Source organism: Myotis lucifugus, unplaced genomic scaffold, assembly GCF_000147115.1.
Source record: "Myotis lucifugus unplaced genomic scaffold, Myoluc2.0 scaffold_110, whole genome shotgun sequence".
NCBI classification, from domain to species: domain Eukaryota; kingdom Metazoa; phylum Chordata; class Mammalia; order Chiroptera; family Vespertilionidae; genus Myotis; species Myotis lucifugus.
In genome coordinates, this window is record NW_005871158.1 from 3,982,896 (window position 1) to 4,000,593 (window position 17,698).

Consider the following 17,698-nt stretch of genomic DNA (forward strand, 5'->3'; position numbering starts at 1 on the left):
TTCCCCTGATTATTAATGTCGGTGAACCTATTGAATAGACTGTCTGTACCCCATTGTAAATTCTTGCTTCCTTTGTCATAGACTAATCGACCTTATAGGCGTGGATTTATTTCTGGGCTCTCTATTCTGTTCCGTTGGTCTGTGTCTGTTTTAATGCCACTGCCATGCTGTTTTGATTATGGCCTTATGATATAGTTTGACATCATGTATCATGATTTCTCCAACTTTGATATTTTTTCTCAAGATTGCTGTGGCTATTTGGGTTCTTTTGTGGTTCCATGTAAATTTTAAAATTATTTGTTCTATTATATGAAAAATGCCATTGGTATTTTGGTAGTGATTGCAGTAGTTTTAAAATGTTAATTTTTTTCCCCATCATGAGCATGGTATATGCTTCCATTTATTTGTAATTTCTTCAATGTATTGTACTAAGCTTTAACCTCCTTGGTTAAATTTATTCCTAGATGCTTTTAAAAATGCAATTGTAAATGGTATTGCTCTCTTAATTTCTCTTTCTGATAATTTAATTTTTTGTGTATAAAAATGAAAACAATTTTAGGATATTAATTTTGTATCTTGCTACTTTGCTGAATTCATTTATCAGTTCTAGTAGTTTTCTGATGGAATCTTTAGAGTTTTTTCTCTATAATATTATGTCATCTGCAAATAATGACAGTTTTACTTCTTCCTTCTAATTTGGATGCCATTTATTTCTTTTTGTCTGATTGCTGTGGCTGGGACTTCCAGTACTATGTTGAATAAGAGTGGTGAAAGTGAGCATATCTATCTTGTTCCAACTCACACTTTTAGTATGAGTTGAGTATGATATTAGCTGTAGGTTTGTCATATATGGTTTATTATGTTGAGGTATGTCCCCTCTATTCCCACTTAGCTGAGAGTTTTTATCATAAATGGGTGCTGGATTTTGTCAGATGCTTTCCCTTTATTAATATGATTATATAATTTTTATTCTTCAATTTGTTTATTTGGTATATCACATTAATTGATTTGTGGATATTGTACCAATCTTGCATCCCAGGAATAAATTGTACTTGGTCATGGTGTATGATCTTTTTAATGTATTTCTGGATCCAGTTTGCTAATATTTTATTGAGAATCTTTGCATCTATGTTCATTAGGGTTATTGATCTATAATTTTTTTTTTCTTTGTAATGTCTTTGTCTGGTTTTGGAATCAGAGTAATGCCGGCCTTGTAAAATGAGCTTGGGAGCCTTCCCTCCTCTTGAGTTTTTGGAATAGTTTGAGGGTAGATGTTAATTCTTCTTCGAGTGTTTGGTAAAATTCACCCATGAAGCCATCCATTCCAGGACTTTTGTTTGTTGGGAATTTTTTTTATTACTGATTTGGGTTGGTTGGTAGCAATTGGTCTGTTCAGATTTTTGTTTCTTCTTGATTCATTCTTGGAAGATTGTATGTTTCATCCAGATTGCCCCATTTGTTGACATATGGTTGTTTGTAGTGTTTTTTATAATCCTCTGTACTTCTTTGGTGTCAGTTATCACTTCTCTTTCATTTCTGATTTTATTTGTCCCAGCCCTGCCCCGCCCCCTGCCTAGCAGAGTTCAGCTTTTTATTGAATGTGTTACGAGAGGTTCAAAAAGACCAAAGCATTTGTCAGCACCAGATTCCCCAGATTCTTTCTTTGCTTCCACTTTCTTCTCCTCAGCTGAGGTAGCAGTGGTAGAGGGGGCAGGATCTCTAGCCCCTACACCTGCTGGTCCACTAGGCCTGACATTGCAGAAGCTCCCAATGTTGACATTGGCCAGAGCCTTTGTAAACAAGCCTGGCCAGAAAGGTTCAAATTTACACCAGCTGCTTTCAAGGAAGCCATTGATCACATCTCTGTGACTGTTATCTCATCATCATGCAGGATGAGGGCTGAGTAGATGCAGGCGAGCTCCCAGACAGAAGACACGGTGTGGGCGAGAGCTGGGCAAGTGCTCATTGCCAGATGAAGTGAGGGTCTCATGTGGGCTGAGCACCTTACTGGCAGCTGGGGAAAGCGCTCTCTTTTTTTCTTGATGAGTCTAGTTAAAAGTTTATCAATTTCAAGTTTATGTTTTCGAAGAACCAGCTCTTGGTTTCATTAATCTTTTGTGTTGTTTTTTAGACTCTATTTTGTTTATTTTCACTCTGATTTTTATTATTTCCTTTCTTCTACTCACTTTGGGCTTTGTTATTCTTTTTCTAGTTCCTTTAGGTGTAGCATTAGATTGTTTATTTGAGATTGTTCTTATTTCTTGAGGCAACTGAATGTTGTCCCATAGGTCCCTTAAACTATCCTAATTTCTAAAATTATTTTAGCTGTTTTGAATGGGTGTTTTCTGCTACATTGTCTTTTATTTAGATGCTGATTTGATGTTCTGCTTCATCTAATGTGCTGTTGATTCCTTCTTGTGTATTTTTTTTAATATATTTTATTGATTTTTCACAGAGAGGAAGGGAGAGAGATAGAGAGCTAGAAACATCGACGAGAGAGAAACACCGATCAGCTGACTCCTGCACATCTCCTACTGGGGATATGCCCGCAACCCAGGCACATGCCCCCGACCGGAATCGAACCCGGGACCCCCCAGTCCGCAGGCCGACGCTCTATCCACCGAGCCAAACCAGTCTCGGCCCTTCTTGTGTATTTATTTCAGTTATTGTATTCTTTGTTTCTGAATAATGCTCATTAACTTCCCTGAGCATTTTTATAACTAGTGTTTTGCACTCTGTATCTGATAGACTTCTTGCCTCCATTTAATTTAGTCCTTTTTTTCTGGAGATTCCTCCTATTTAATTTGGGATACGTTTGTCTCCCCACTTTGGTTTTATCTCTGTGTTTGTTTCTATATATTCGGTAGATCTGCTACGTTTCCCAGTCTTGGCAGGATGGCCTTATATAGAAGGTGTCCCGTGGGGCCCAGTGGCACAGTCTCACTGATCACCTGATCCAGATGCTCCAGGAGTGCCCCTTCTGTGGGTTGTGTGTGCCCTCCTGTTGTAGTTGAGCTTGACTGCTGTTAGCACATCAGTATGTGGGATTAACCCTCAGGCTGACTGGCTGTGAGGATTGACCACAGAATATGAGATGCTGTGTAGAATCTGACCCCGAGGAGTGGGATTTACCCCAGTGGGGTCTTGTGCCTGCCAAGACCTCTCTTTGGGTGTGCCACTTATGGAGCTAATCAGGTGGTGGCCTGTTTTGGTCTGAAGCTGGCCACCAGGTGTGTTGGTTCTGGGGCCTCTTGGGAGGGGCTGGTGCAGGCCAATGTCAGATGCTCCCTTTGACCAGCTACCTGTTAGGAGCTACAAGGTGATCTGCACTTGGTAGCTGCCTGTCCTGGGCCTGGATGTGCATGGGAGGCCACACTGCAAACTGCGGCTGGTGCCGCCTGGGCAGGTCAGCAAAAGGCCCAAGGCGCCCGGATACCCACCTCTGCCTGCCAGCTGCCCGTAAGGCTCAGCTGCTGACAGACCCTTGGGCAGAATGTGAGTTGGGCAAGGCAGGGTCTCAGGGAGTTGTCAGAGTGGAGCTAATGGAGTTCACAGGCTAATACAGAATCAGTTTTAGTTGTGTGTGTGTGGGGGGGAGGGGTTGGGGTCAGGGGGCTCAGCACAGAGACAATGGTGGCTGTCCCTCCAGCTCTCTCACCCTGGAGCGTGCAGTTTAGTTTCTCCCTCTTGGTATCTGGCATCCCAGGCCCCCACCCCAAGCTTGACCAGAGGTGTGTTTTTTAAAGATACACTGCAACTGGTGGAGGAGGGCATAGGCGCAAAAATGAGGGACATCTGTAATACTCTCAACAACAACAACAAAGGCATACCGCAACTTGTTGGATATAAAACTCTTGTGTATGGTCTCAAAACTATTTAGAAGATCAGAAGAAAAACCAAATTGGTGTTTGACAGTTGGTGGCAGAGTGATTAAGTTTATTTTGTAATCCTGTATTCCAAGTTTTCTACAATAGAAAAACTTGAGAGGGATACTGATAAACTAGAAGGTACACCCTTTGGGAAGTGAAAAATCTAGAAAACTCATACTAATCAGCTAGAGGAAAAACAACAGTCGACTGTTCTGAAACACTTGTGATGGCATGAACTATACCCGTGGTCGGCAAACCGCGGCTCGCAAGCCGCATGCGGCTCTTTGGCCCCTTGAGTGTGGCTCTTCCACAAAATACCACGTGCGGGCGTGCACGTACAATGTGATTGAAACTTCGTGGCCCATGCGCAGAAGTCGGTATTTTGTGGAAGAGCCACACTTAAGGGGCCAAAGAGCCGCATGTGGCTCGCGAGCCGCGGCTTACCGAGCCGCAGTTTGCCGACCACTGAACTATACCAGCTTCTGTGTGCTCACCCTGTACCCGGTGCTGTGCTGCACACGGGGCTTGATGAGGTGAACTTGCAAGCACCACAGCTTGATTTTGAACCTATGTCTTCTCCATTGTATCGCTAGTCACTGTCTCCTAAGCTAGGAACCTTACATTTTCCACATCAGACCATTGTTTTTTGTTCACTGTCAGAAATCTAGTGGCTAGGGAGGAGGGTGACCCAGCAAGGTTAGGAGACAGAGTTACTGTGCTATGATGGTTGTTTAATAGTAACGAGTCTGGATACAGTTGTTTCACAAAAAGATATATTTTTCATATGGCTATTTACATTTTTTCATATTTAGTTAAAGAATATCATACAACTGATACCGTCCGAAATGTTTCATGCTTTTAAATTCTTTTCTATTTACACTTTTCTGACATGGAATTAAAACTAAAATGGTTAAATATCTCGGTAATAGAAAGCAACCAGTCAACATAGCTAGTGTCTTCTCTTAAATTTGCTCATCAACATTAGCAATAGTTACCTTAATAATAAATTATCTTCCATTTAAAAATCAGTAGTAATTTTAAACAACTCATAAATAAGTGTGCTCTGTGCAATTTACATGTTTAATATCCTGTGGATACTAAAAGCCTGTATGTTGTCAGATTTGCACGTTATTATTTCTTCAGATGATAAGCTTTTCCAAAGAAGGAACCGGAGAAGCTTGAAGTAATATCTGAACGTTCTCTGGAGAGTTATCACAGCTCTGCTTGCTTTACAGGAGGTTCCAGTTTACGTGAGAGGGCAGTTAGAATCTGGTTGAATTTCTCGTATCTCTCGGCCTGATTGACTTGTGCGCCCTTGCTGCCCCATAGCAATCGCATTTGAAATTCAGTCTTGATGATTTCACTCATTTCTTCATCTGGTTGAAAACCTAATATAAACAAAACAAAATGGTTTTTTTTCAGTTCTGCCTAAAACAGTGTAGAAAATAGACTGAAAACTTGCTCATTTAAAGTAGGATCAAAATGAACTTTGTCTCTTTTTTAAAAATCCCCCCAAGGAAAAACACAGGAAATGCGGTATATAAGGGAGGGCAGAGTCCCACTCTCAAGGACCTGAGCACCTGCAGAGAAAGGCTAACAAGTAGCTCACTGAGCCACGACAGAATAACATTCACGTGCACAAGCCACTGTGGGCTGTGCTGTGAGAAGGAGGGTTCAAAGTACCTCGTGGGCTTTATTTTTACAACTTCATTGATGTAGCGTTTACATGTCACCCATTTCAGCTGCACCACCATCACCACTAGTTACAGAACACTTCTGTCACCCTAGAAAGTTCCCTCGTGTCCCTATGCACTCAGTCCCCATTCCTACCTCAGACCCCCACCAGCCACGAATCGGCTTTTTGTTGCTGTTGTTTTGCCTTTTCTAGAAATTTAATATAGACTTACATAGTATGGACTTTTCTTTGTGTCTGGCTGCTTTCGCTTAGCATGGTGTTCTTGAGATTATTCCATGTTGTTGTGTGTTATCACTAATGCATTCCTCTTTATTGTGTTCAGTTACATGGACATGTGACATTTTGTTTATCCATCCCCAACGGGTGGACATTTGGGCTGTTCCCAGTTTCTGAGTATTATGGATAATGTTATGAACATTTATGTGTAAGGTTTTGAGTGGACATGTGTTTTTCATTTCTCTAAGAGTTCCACATTAGGGCATATGGTAAATATATGTTCACTTTTAAGAAACTCAAACTCTTTTCCAAAATGGCTCCACCATTTTATATTCTCATCAGTAACATGCAGATCCTAGTTTCTCCATAGGCTGCCAACCTCTAGTATGGTCAGTTTTGCTAACGACTAATGCTTTGAACATCTTTCCAGGTAGTTACTTGTCATTCCGTATCATCTCTGGTGTGTCTATTCAAATCTTGTTTGTCTTCTCAGTGAGTTCCAAGGATTCCTAATATATTCTAGATATAAGCCCTTTATAGATATAGAGAGAGGCAAAAGTAGGTTTATAGTTGTGAGTATGCAAAACAGTTTATTCTTGTATTATTATTTATTAATTATTGTTTATTTTCCATATGAACAACTCTAAACCTACTTTTGTCCTGTCCTGTATGTTTGTCAAATATTCTCTTCTAATCTGTGCATTGCTGTTTCACTTTGTTAACTGTCTTTTAAAGAGCAAAATTTTAAATTTTGATTTATCAGTGTTTTCTGTTAAGGTTCATGCTTTTTGTAGCTTAAAAAAATCTTTGCCTAACACAAGGTCACAATGAATTTCTCCTGTGTTTTCTTTTTAAAAAATATATATTTTTAAAAATATATTTTTATTGATTTTAGAGAGGAAGGGAGGAGAGATAGAAACATTAATGATGAGGGAAAATCATTGATTGGCTGCCTCCTGCACACCCCCCCCCCCCCCCACACACACACTGGTGATCGAGCCTGCAATCCGGGCATGTGCCCTGACAGGGAATCGAATCATCATCCCCCTGGTTCGTAAGTCGACACTCAACCACTGAGCCACACTGGCCAGGCTCCTGTGGTTTCTTATAGGAGCTTTCCACTTATTTTTACTTTACTCATATTTTGGTTCTATGATCATTTTTTATTAATTATTGTGTATGGTATGAGGTAAAGATTGTCTTTTTTTGCATATAATATTCAATAGTTCCAGCACCATTTGCTGAAAGGCTGTATTTTTCCCAATGAATTATCTTGACACTTTTGTCAAAAATCAAATGACAGCCCTGGCTGGGTGGCTCAGTTGGTTGGAGCATCACTTGGTACACCATGAAAGGTTGTGGGTTCGTTTTCCAATTAGGGCACACACCTAGGTTAGATTCCCAGTCAGGGCGTGTACGGGAAACAACTGATTGTTGTTTCACTCTCACAGTGGTGTTTCTTTCTCTAAAAAATCAATAAACACAACCCTAGCTGGTTTGGCTCAGTGGATAGAGCGTCCGCCTGCAGACTAAAGGGTCCTGGGTTCGATTTCAGTCAAGGGCACATGCCCGGGTTGTAGGCTTGAGCCCCAGTAGGGGTTGTGCAGGAGGCAGTCGATCAATGATTCTCATCATTGATGTGTCTATCTCTCTTTCTTCTCTCCCTTCCTCTCTGAAATCAATAAAAATATATTTTTTAAACAATCAATAAACACATCCTTGGGCAAGGATAAAAATTTAAAAAAATCAATTGACTAAAAAAAGATTGAAAAAAAGTCAATTGACAACCATATGTGTAAGCCTGTTTCTCAACTCTCTCTCCTCTTCTATAAAAGAGAATTATCTGGTCTACTTAAGGCCAAGGATGCTCAGTCAACTCTTAGAGAGGGGTAATCTCTAGCCACAGAGTCACATAAGCATGTGGTTCTCATCCTTTTTTTTTTCTTTTGAGAGAGAGAAACATTAATGCAAGCGAAATATTGATTGGCTGCCTCCTGCATGCCCCCAACCCGGGATCAAGCCTGCAACCTGGGCATGTGCCCTGACAGGAATCGAACCAGCAACATTTTGGTGCATGGGAGGACACCAAATCAACTGAGCCACACTGGCCAGGGCCCTCATCCTCGATTATCGATGGGGTACTGCGCTCTGTCATTAAATATATTCCCACCATCTAGATCAGAGGATCTTGGTGGTTGAGAGGATAATAGAAGACTGTTAGTCCATCTTTCCCTGTGATGCCTGAATATCTTTGACAGATAACCAACCAGAGGCCAGATGACAACTTCCATTCATTCAGGTAATATGCTTTGAGCCCCTACTCTGGGCTGGGTGCCCGGGATATGATGGTGAGCAAATATCTACCCTTAGTGGGTTCACAGTCATAACCAGCAATGGGAACTTGCTATGTAAACCTGTAGCAGGATCAACTGAGAAATACCATCAGATACCTTTAAAGTAATTTGCTATAGAACAACTTAAAGCACACTTTTGGCTTAGGCCTCATCCAATGTAATGCATTTATTGGCTTTATATAAGCAGGCACTGTACTATCTGGTGAATTATGTGCATTTATTGTTTGAGTTCTACAATGCTAACCTTGGAGAACTTTCTGAGGAAAAAAATGAAACAGGTATATAATGCTTACACCTATATCAGGCACAGTGCAAACTGTTTAGTCCTAATTTCTGGTTCTGAGGCGACAGCTTTGTTTTAGGGTGAAATAATAGGCCTCTCTCACCCCATTCAGTTCTTAACCTTGTGGATCAAACTGTTGGCTCTTGGAGAATTAAAAAAATTATCTAGTGAGGATGAGAAAATAGTCGTCCCTGATAACTGCCTCAGTCAAGTCCTTGTTCTTGCATTTGCTTCCTAAATGGTCTTTTTGCCTATAAGCCTCCAGCCCTCCCACCTTCCTCCACACAGATGCCAGACTGGAGGCACAAATGTGACCATGTGATGGGACCCTCCCACCTTTCCCTGGCTCTTCTTCAGTCACAGACGCACATGGAAGGCCTCCCCACTTCCTTCTCAGCCTGGTTGGCCGCTCCTTACGACCCACTCTACACTAACCCAAACCCAAGTACTTGTGTTTTGTACTTTTCCCCAAGCTCTTTTAGTACCTTTGCTTGTGTTGGACCCTTCCATGCTAAGAGCAGGGAGCTCCGTGCCCAGTGTGACTGAGAAGAAATAGGCATGCAGATAAATGAAGTCAAATAAAACTCTGACTCCTTATGTTGGCCCATCATGTTTTCTAATGGTAATTATTAGAGGTGGGCAAGCTGACCAATTCTTTCTTGACCTTTTCTCTCTGTTTATTCTATACCAATGACTCAACAGAATACATACAAAGAAGAGAGAAACAGGATCTTAAGTCAGTTAGGAATTAAGAGGAAGTAATGACCAATCATAGAGGAAACAGAATTCCCACGCCTCAATCTTTCCTACGTGGTCTTTTCTAATTGAGAACATCCATGCTCTTTTATTCCTTCATTCCAGTGACTATTCAGAGCCGACAGCAGCTTATAAAAAGCAGCTCTTACCTTCCAGGATCCTCTCGGCATTCATCCGGTAACTGTGTGCAGCCTCTGCCACGAGTCGGGCTGTTGTCAAATGGTTCATCATAATCTCACAGCTTTCGTTATTTTTTTCCCACGTGTCAGTTCCTTCAAAAATGACAGCCTGTCGCTCCATTAAAGTCACAAGAGGCATCAGCAGGGGGACTGATATATTGTTTGGGAGGACACACGTGGACTCTGAAAAACAAGGGGTAAAATTTTTTTCCAGATAATTTTTTTTTTCTCCCAAAGTTAAGATGCTGAGGTAGGAGAATCCTAGTCCCACCTCCTCCATGGACACATTAAATCTGCAGCTAAATATGGAACAACTTCCTCTGAAAAAAGAAACTCCTACAAATCAGGCCAATGAGAGAGGCCCACACAGCAGCATGTAGGAGAGGCTGGGACACGGTCTCATCATAAGCCCCAACCCCGGTACAGTGACCACAGTCTGGAGGGAACTCAAAACCCAGAGCTTCTCCCTGAGGAGCCTGGGGTTTGAGCCCCACATTGGGCACCCCAACTTCTAAGACCTATGCTGAGAGTCAAGTCTTCAGAAGGTCTAGCTTTAAAAACCAATGGAGCTCAAGTCCATGAAACCTACAAGACCATAAGGATCTGAGAAATAGCTCTTAAAGGGCTCACATGCTCTGCTTCACCCACCCCAGGGCTCAGCGAGAGGGTTGTCATGTCATTTAGCCACACCTAGGGGCCTGCTAGCTGACAGGCACCATCTTCACACTCTGCCTCACCTGGCCAGTGGGCGCCTCTTTATTTTTAAAATACTAGGCTCCCCCTACGTTTTATTCTTTTTTTTTCTTTCTTTTAATCCTCACCCAAGGATATTTTATATTGATTTGAGAGAGAGAAACATTGATTGGTTGTTTCCCTTACGTGCTCCGACAACCTGGGTATGCGCCCTGACCAGGAATTGAACCCACCACCTCTTGGTGTATGAGATGACGCTCCAACCAATGGAGCCACACTGGCCAGGGCTTTTCTTCTCTTTTCTCTGTGGGAGCCATCTATATGCTCCTCCTCAGCTTTGCTCCAGCTCACTGGTCTCTCTCAGAAAGGAGCTCACATCCTTGTCTGGCTCCCGATGTTTACGGCTGCTGCCAGAGGACACCTCTACATTGCCAGGCTCTGGTGGCCACTGGGACTTATGCCCATGGGTGCCTTGGGACTGTAACCGATGGAGAAAGAGTTTTTAAACAGCTCCTGCCCCCAGAGCACAGCAAGAGGCAACAGTGGCCTAGGAGCTTATCATCATAACTGCAGCCTGAGAGGCAGGTTTCTAATTAAATACACATCTGAGGTTGATTGTAATCCTTTGCAGAGACCTCAAAGGCCAGGCACTACTTTGTGCCTCCCCCTGCTGTGGACTAGAGCACCTAGTCCCAGAGGAGAGCTTTTACCTGTAGCTGGGACCCTGGTTTTTGCAGCCGCCACCCAAGGAATTCTCCCTGATCACGTGACTCAGGGGAAGTTGTGTTCTTGGGTCCCACTGGATTGTAATCATTGGAGAGGGAGTGCTTGGCAGGCTGCCCCTTCCCCGCCCAGGGCACTGCACAGAGAAGACTGAAAAACAGCCCCATCTTTCTGTGAAAGGGGCCTATTTGCTTGTCCTGGAGCCTCACCCTGAGGGATAGGTTTCGGGTATGGCACACGACTAGGAGGTGTTCTCAGGGAACACGGGCTGGTGGATAATACCTTTGCACTCTCTAAAAGTCCATGCTACCCAGAGCAAACTACAGATTCAATGCAATCCTTATGAAATTCCTATTTTTCACAGCAATAGAACAAACAATCCTAAAATTTGTATGGAACCACAAAAGACGCCAAAAAGCCAAAGCAAACTTGAGAATGAACAAATGTGGAAGCATCCTGCTCCCTTATTTTAAACTACATTACAAAACTATAGTAAGGAAACAGTATGATATTGGTATTGGCACACAAAAACCACCGCAGACACATAGAGAATGGAATAGAAAGAGAAAGCAGGAATAAACTCGCACACAGATGTCAATTAATTTATAGCAAAGGAGCCAATATTCATACAATGAGGAAAGGACAGTCTTCAATAAATGGTGTTGGGAAAACTGGACAGCCCCATGCAAAAGGATGAAACTCGACCGCTATCTCACACCATACAGAAATTAATTCAAAATGGTTTAAAGATTTACATGTAACACCTAAGACCATAAAATTCTTAGAAGAAAACATAGGTGGTGAGCTCCTTGACACTGGGCTTGGTGATGTTTTTTGAATCTGACACCAAAAGCAAAGGCAACAAAAGCAAATCTAAACAAGTGAGACAACATCAAACTAAAAATTCTGCACAGCAAAGGAAACCATCAACAAAATGAAAAGTCAACCTATAGAATGAGAGGAAATATCTGCAAATCATCTATCTGATGAGGGATTAATATCCAAAATACTATATGAAGAACTTACAGAACTCAGTAGCAAAAAGACAAAAACACCAATCTGATTAAAAAAATAGGCAGAGGACCTGACTGAATGTTTTTCCAAAAAAAAAAAAGATACACATGATCAAGGGCTACATGCTAGGAAAGAATGCTATCCTCCACTTGGGACAACATGAATCCTGCAGGCAACTCAGGGCTCAGAACATGCCCTGCTGAATGCTTTGACCAAGCCAGAGCAAATACAGCCTGAGGTCTCATAGGCACCTACCGGGCAGTCGACAGACTCGGCCTTCATGCAGAGCTTTGCTGAATGGCTTCAGCTGCTTCTCGTAGAGGATGGCGGTTTGGGTGTGCTGGCGCCGCAGGGCAGTCCACGTTTCTTCTAGCCTTGTAATCTGGAAGAAAGAAAGGTGTTACTATTTTGTAAAAGGTCCTTTGTAAAATGACTTAAAATTTTTTAAAATATGTTTTTATTGATTTTAGAGAGACAGGAAAGGAGAGGGGGAGACAGAGAAACATCGATCCGCTGCCTCCTGCACACCCGCTACTGGAGATCATGCCCATAACCTGGGCAGGTGCCCTGACTGGGAAGCAAACCAGCAACCTTTTGGTGCGTGGGATGACGCTCAACCAGCTGAGCTACACCGGCCAGGGCTAAAATGACCTTTTTCCTTAAGTTTTAGAATAGCTGATAGATGCCCATGTTAAAAAAGTCAAAGCAGTTGAACGGAGTGTACAGAGAAAAGTTAATCCCCCACCCTTGTCTTTGTCTGCGTTGCTCTGATGGCCCATTCCAGGGACAACTCCTCTCATCAATTTCTTGTATGTGTATGTATGTCTGTGTAAACACACACACTCTACTTGCAAATAAATAAATGCACGTCATACTACACATATTTTTTTGTTCCTTATTTGGAAATCTTTCATATCAGTACATATTAAACAGCATAAAACAGCCTTATTTTGTTAAACTTCTGTACTATGTTCCACTTTGAGGATAAACTACAAAATTCCCTCGTGAAGATTTTGCAGATGTGTACCTGTGTGAAAATATGTGGAGGATAAATTTCCAGAAGTGGAACTACCGGGTCAAGGAGTGCATGTATTTTAAAGGTGGAAAGGAGCTGCCAGCTGTCTTCCATAGAGGTTGCACCAAGGAGAAGCTGTAGGAATGCGAGGGCCAGCGTTTTCATGCAACTCTTAAGTGGTAACGTCTGAGACACAGGGGATTAGATTACCCAGGCCACGTGCTGCCACCTCTCATGCCTTTACATTTCTTTTGGAATAATGTAGTCAACACCAACATGAGCTCCCGACTCTGACTGCGTGAAGACAGATGGTCCCCCACTCACCATGACACCGGCAGGCCTCAGTGTCTGAAGTTTCTACATGAAACCAGGAAGGGAGGAAGGGCGCTAATATCTAGGGAACGAGCGCCAGCTCAGGCATCAGGAATTTCATCTAGTCCTCGCAATACCCTGTGAAGCAGGTATTCTGGCCTCGTTTTACAGATCAGAAACCAGAAGAGATGAGGGCGCTCGCTTGAGGCAGCACAGCTGGTAAGGGACAGAGCCGAGCTTCGTTTTACTGCCTCTCAGCGCGCCTGTGTGTTCCAAGGGAAAGGGGAGCAGGGACCACACCAGCTGATTTTCTGGGAAGGAAAGGATGTGGGCTGGTCTTCCTCTGGCCACCCACCACGCTGCCCTCTCCCCCCGCACCCCCTGCTCTCCCTCAGCCTCAAGCTTCGCCTTTCTGAAAGAGCCCTTGTCTCCAGGCCAAGCCCGTCTGCTGGATGCTCTCCGGGTACGAGACGCTGGAAGAGAAAGTGGCCCTGTGGCTATATGCAGCGGCAGGGCTGGGTGGTGAGACACAGAAATGATGTGATTCCTCTGGGGTTTCCCCTGGGTCTACCACTTCCCTCCCCAAACCGTGCTGACTCACCGGGGCCCTGAGCACCCGGGGGCTGTCCCCTCATCGCTGAGGTGCCCCAGAAGGGGAGGGCGCCGCCTACAGAGGCCCGTTAACGTGCTCCGGGGTAAGTCCCTCACCGCGGAGTTTGATGTCATGGACAGCAGCCATGCAATGCCACACTCTGAGGGCGCTCTGGGCTGGAGGGCTACTCACACAGCTTAGCCTGCTGGCTCGGCTCTCAAAATTGTATGCAGGTTTGGATAAAGAGGAAATAAATCTCATGCCAACTGAAAGCACCTGAATGAAAAATTAGAACTCCTGATACTGCGGGGGCCAGTATATCATGAAAACATGGCTGAGCCTGCCCTATTCCCAGCATCAGCCCTACTACATCCCAGGGCATCTAAAGAATTTTGTAAACTCTTGGAATATTACGTTATAATTGAAATTGACACCCCTCCCCCAATTTTCCTGATGAAAGAACCAAGTTGTTCAACTTCCTGTTTCTAAGGTGACCTTGCTTTCAAGCAGGAGAATCATGTTCCCAACAAGCCCTGCAGGACACGTGTCCACAGCCGCCTTCCCAGGGGCGATGCTGGGTGTCCGTGAGGCCCCGGGATGTCCAGGGCAATCAGCTCTGAAACAGCCACGCTGGATGGCGAGCGGTTTTGTGTCACTGTTTGCAGACAGGGCTTACGGGGCTTACAGGGGTCCCCTACGCACCTAGGGCTGCTGAACACAGCGGGAAGCGGAATCTGTGAGCAAGACCACAGGACTCTATGCGGTTTGATTTCAAACACAGGGTTTCAGTTTTGACACTCATCCTAAAAACAGCCCGTCAAAGCAGATAAATTCAAAGTGCCCGATTTCAGAAACTCTAACTAGGGGGCTATATGGCAGATGGTCCAGAAATCTGGAATTTTTAATGAGAGAGGCTGTTTGAGGTAACCTGAGGAACATTCTAGGAGATAAAGCGCTTTAGGATTCTCAGATGTAAGCTCCCCAAATGGCTGTTTTCCAGTCATTGTCCCAAACTGCCTGCACCCTTGGTGACTCAGAGGGACACAGTCTCTCCCTGACCCAGCACACCTGCGCCAGACACATCATCCTAGTTGGTTCTTCAGGAACCTGTTCTTGAGGGTGACTCTTCTTATTGTGCATCAGAGAGAAAGGGTGGGTTTTTGGCAATTACCCACTATTTTTAAAAACAACCAAAATACTTAGGACACTGTTCTTGGTTGCCCCCTAATCAAAGCAGCTTTCACGACGATTCCATTTACCTTTTGAGATTGACTGACGCCCTCTGGGATTTGCTAAACATGGGCTCGCGAACATGAAGTACACGCAGGCCCGAGGGGCTGCACGAAGCGAGTGGAAACGTACCTGCGGCATCTCTAGGGCTTTCATGATGGCGGAGAAAGAATAGAGGTCCCCCATGGAGTCTTTCAGTTCCACCGCCACCTGGATGATCCGATTGAGGGTGGCCGCTCGGTCCTCCAGAGTGCCTGTGCAGCCCAGAATGTCCACTGCAATGCCGATGGCCATGGTGCTGTGTCTGCGAGGGAGGAGATCAGTGGTCAGGCCCAGGGTCAACAGGACGAGGAGGAAATGAAACCAAACCAGCTAGGAAACAGATTGGCTTTGCACCATGTGCTGCTCTTGCCCTGAGATGTGCTGGTAGCTCAGAGTTTGGCTGTGATTTCTCTGGAGACCACCCCACAGGCTGACTGCAGCGGGACCGCACAGGCCTCAGAGAGTGCACTATTCGGATTCCAAAGGACAGATGCCCAGGACCTGGCCTTGTTCAGGCTGGACCTGGGGCATGAAGAGGGCCCTCCTCAGGCAAAGTGCATGGGCTCCTTGTACCTTCTGCCATGAGAGATCCAAGGAGATACCAGGGCCCCCCAACACACCGGGGACTCCCCTCCTCAGGGAAGCATCGGGCCATCTCTGCCGAGCCCCCTGCCTGGGAAATGGAAAGGACAGAAAAATGAGAGAATATGCTTGATCCAGGAAGACGACAAGGGTGTCAGAACAACGGAAGGGATGAGGAGCTGAGACAGTGTCTGCAGCTCTGGTCAAGAGGCCAGAAAGTGAGTGGGGACGTGGACGAAGACGGAACAGCGGACTGGCAGGATGTCCCTGTAAGGTCAGGCTCTAAGAAAATAGAAATCTTGTTTGTATCTGTCAACAATGCTCCCTTTTCTCATCTTGAACTATATAGGGTGACCTCACAGACCCAGGACAGGAAGCAGTGTGATTTTTTCTCTACATGACAATGTGGCTCAGAGAGTCTCGATGGGCTGATGTGAGGGGTCACAGAGAGTCTCCATGGGCTGATGTGAGGGGTCACAGAGAGTCTCCATGGGCTGATGTGAGGGGTCACAGAGAATCCATGGGCTGATGTGATGGGGTCACACAGAGTCTCCATGGGCTGATGTGAGGGGTCACAGAGAATCTCCATGGGCTGATGTGATGGGTCACACAGAGTCTCCATGGGCTGATGTGATGGGTCACACAGAGTCTCCATGGGCTGATGTGATGGGTCACACAGAGTCTCCATGGGCTGATGTGAGGGGGTCACACAGAGTCTCCATGGGCTGATGTGATGGGGTCACACAGAGTCTCCATGGGCTGATATGATGGGGTCACAGAGAGTCTCCATGGGCTGATGTGAGGGGTCACACAGAGTCTCCATGGGCTGATGTGATGGGGTCACACAGAGTCTCCATGGGCTGATGTGATGAGGTCACACAGAGTCTCCATGGGGCTGATGAAGGGTCACACAGAGTCTCCTATTGGTGGCAGGCAGCACAGACTGAAGTCCCTTTCCTTCCCTCTGAAAATCAGGTTTGGGGAGTTGACGGCATTGGGCCAGAATGGCCTCAATTACATGTCTTCCAGGCCGATACAAGTGCTGGAGGCGAAGCCCCAATTCATAGTATGGTCACTAAGACACACATGTTTGAAAGCCTGGGGCCACCTTGTCCTAAAGCTTGCAGCTGAGGATGCCACTCCAAGGCCATGCTGCTGTCTTGTGCCCACAGGTGTGGGACCCTCTCCTTTCCTTGGGCAAAGGGTGGCATGATTCACCTCGTGCCTAGCATTACGTTTCCCTTGTCGGCCAACGTCCAGCCTAGGAAAACATCTTGGAAGATTTATTTGAGCCAAACTGATGGCAACGGCCAGGAAGCGAAATTTCAATGGATTGAGAAAATGCTCCAGAGAATGGTCAGTTTTGCATCTTATTTTATACATTAGACTCAAAGGAGGAGGTGTAAGAGGGGTTACATGAAATCCACTAGTGGTAGATGAGGACGGCAGGAGAACGCACAGCGGGGCAATCACCGGGGTTAGATGAAAAGCAAACTGAGGCAGATACTTCTCCTACACTGGTGGGTATGAGACAGCTGACATTTACAGCACAGAGAGATGGTCTGTGGGCAACAAGATAACCATGTGGTCTCCTGCTCTGGTGCCAGGGGTTGTGCCTTTGAGGGGTCTGGAAAAGAAAATTACTCTGACATTTCAAAGGTATGTTATCTTAGATGCACAACGATAAAAGACTTCCAAGTTAGCGACTGACCTTTGTCAAGGACGCTACAGGCTTAGGAGGTGACTACCCACTCCTACCCGCTTTTCCTTGGGAATTTTTATGGTTAGACCATCCTGGTGGTTCCTTTAGGTCTCTGGGTGTGTAAGGCCGCCACTGAGTTCATCAGGTTAGGATGTGGCCCCTTTTTCGTCCACACGCTAATGTTTGTTATATAAGTAACCAGCCCTGCCCTAGCCAGTTTGGCTCTGTGGGTAGAGTGCTGGCCAGCGGACTGAAGAGTCCCAGGTTTGATTCCGGTCAAGGGCATGTACCTTGGTTGCAGGCTCAATCCCTGGCACCTCGTGCAGGAGGTAACACAATTGATGTGTCTCTCTCACATCAATGTTTCTCTCTCTCCCTCTGTTCCATGCTCTCTAAAAATCAATGGGAGAATATCCTGGAGTAAGGATTAACAAAAAATA

The 17,698-nt window shown here is 44.9% G+C and overlaps 2 protein-coding genes across 4 annotated transcripts in view; both read right to left on the reverse strand.

Moving 5' to 3' along the window:
* Window positions 1-1,583: 1,583 nt before the first annotated feature.
* LOC111826916 (60S acidic ribosomal protein P1-like) lies at window positions 1,584-1,966 on the reverse strand. Its single transcript, XM_023757682.1, has 2 exons — window positions 1,866-1,966; window positions 1,584-1,791 (listed from the first exon to the last, which is right to left on the reverse strand). Exons 1-2 carry the CDS (start codon window positions 1,964-1,966, stop codon window positions 1,584-1,586), a joined length of 309 nt encoding a protein of 102 aa, XP_023613450.1.
* Window positions 1,967-4,620: 2,654 nt separating this feature from the next.
* The window catches only part of BCAR3 (BCAR3, NSP family adaptor protein), a 52,702-nt gene continuing 39,624 nt past the window's right edge, over window positions 4,621-17,698 (reverse strand). The window contains exons 7-10 of one of the 3 annotated variants that reach the window (XM_006093202.3): window positions 15,065-15,236; window positions 12,039-12,165; window positions 9,324-9,536; window positions 4,621-5,257 (exon numbers count right to left, since the gene is read on the reverse strand). In XM_006093202.3, coding sequence (XP_006093264.1) covers window positions 5,082-5,257; window positions 9,324-9,536; window positions 12,039-12,165; window positions 15,065-15,236 — 688 coding nt within the window. In that variant the 3' untranslated portion in view covers window positions 4,621-5,081. Of the gene's footprint in view, window positions 5,258-9,323; window positions 9,537-12,038; window positions 12,166-14,961; window positions 15,237-17,698 lie in introns of those variants that run through there. The other 2 variants (XM_023757675.1, XM_023757676.1) reach the window with 2 other exon arrangements.

Excerpts from the sequence above, each read along its gene's own strand:
- LOC111826916 (XM_023757682.1), bottom strand. The coding sequence starts at position 1,966 with ATGAGCACTTGCCCAGCTCTCGCCCACACCGTGTCTTCTGTCTGGGAG. Across the intron at positions 1,792-1,865 it reads GATGATGAGATAACAGTCAC|GGCTCTGGCCAATGTCAACA; the intron begins AGAGATGTGATC and ends CTTGTTTACAAA.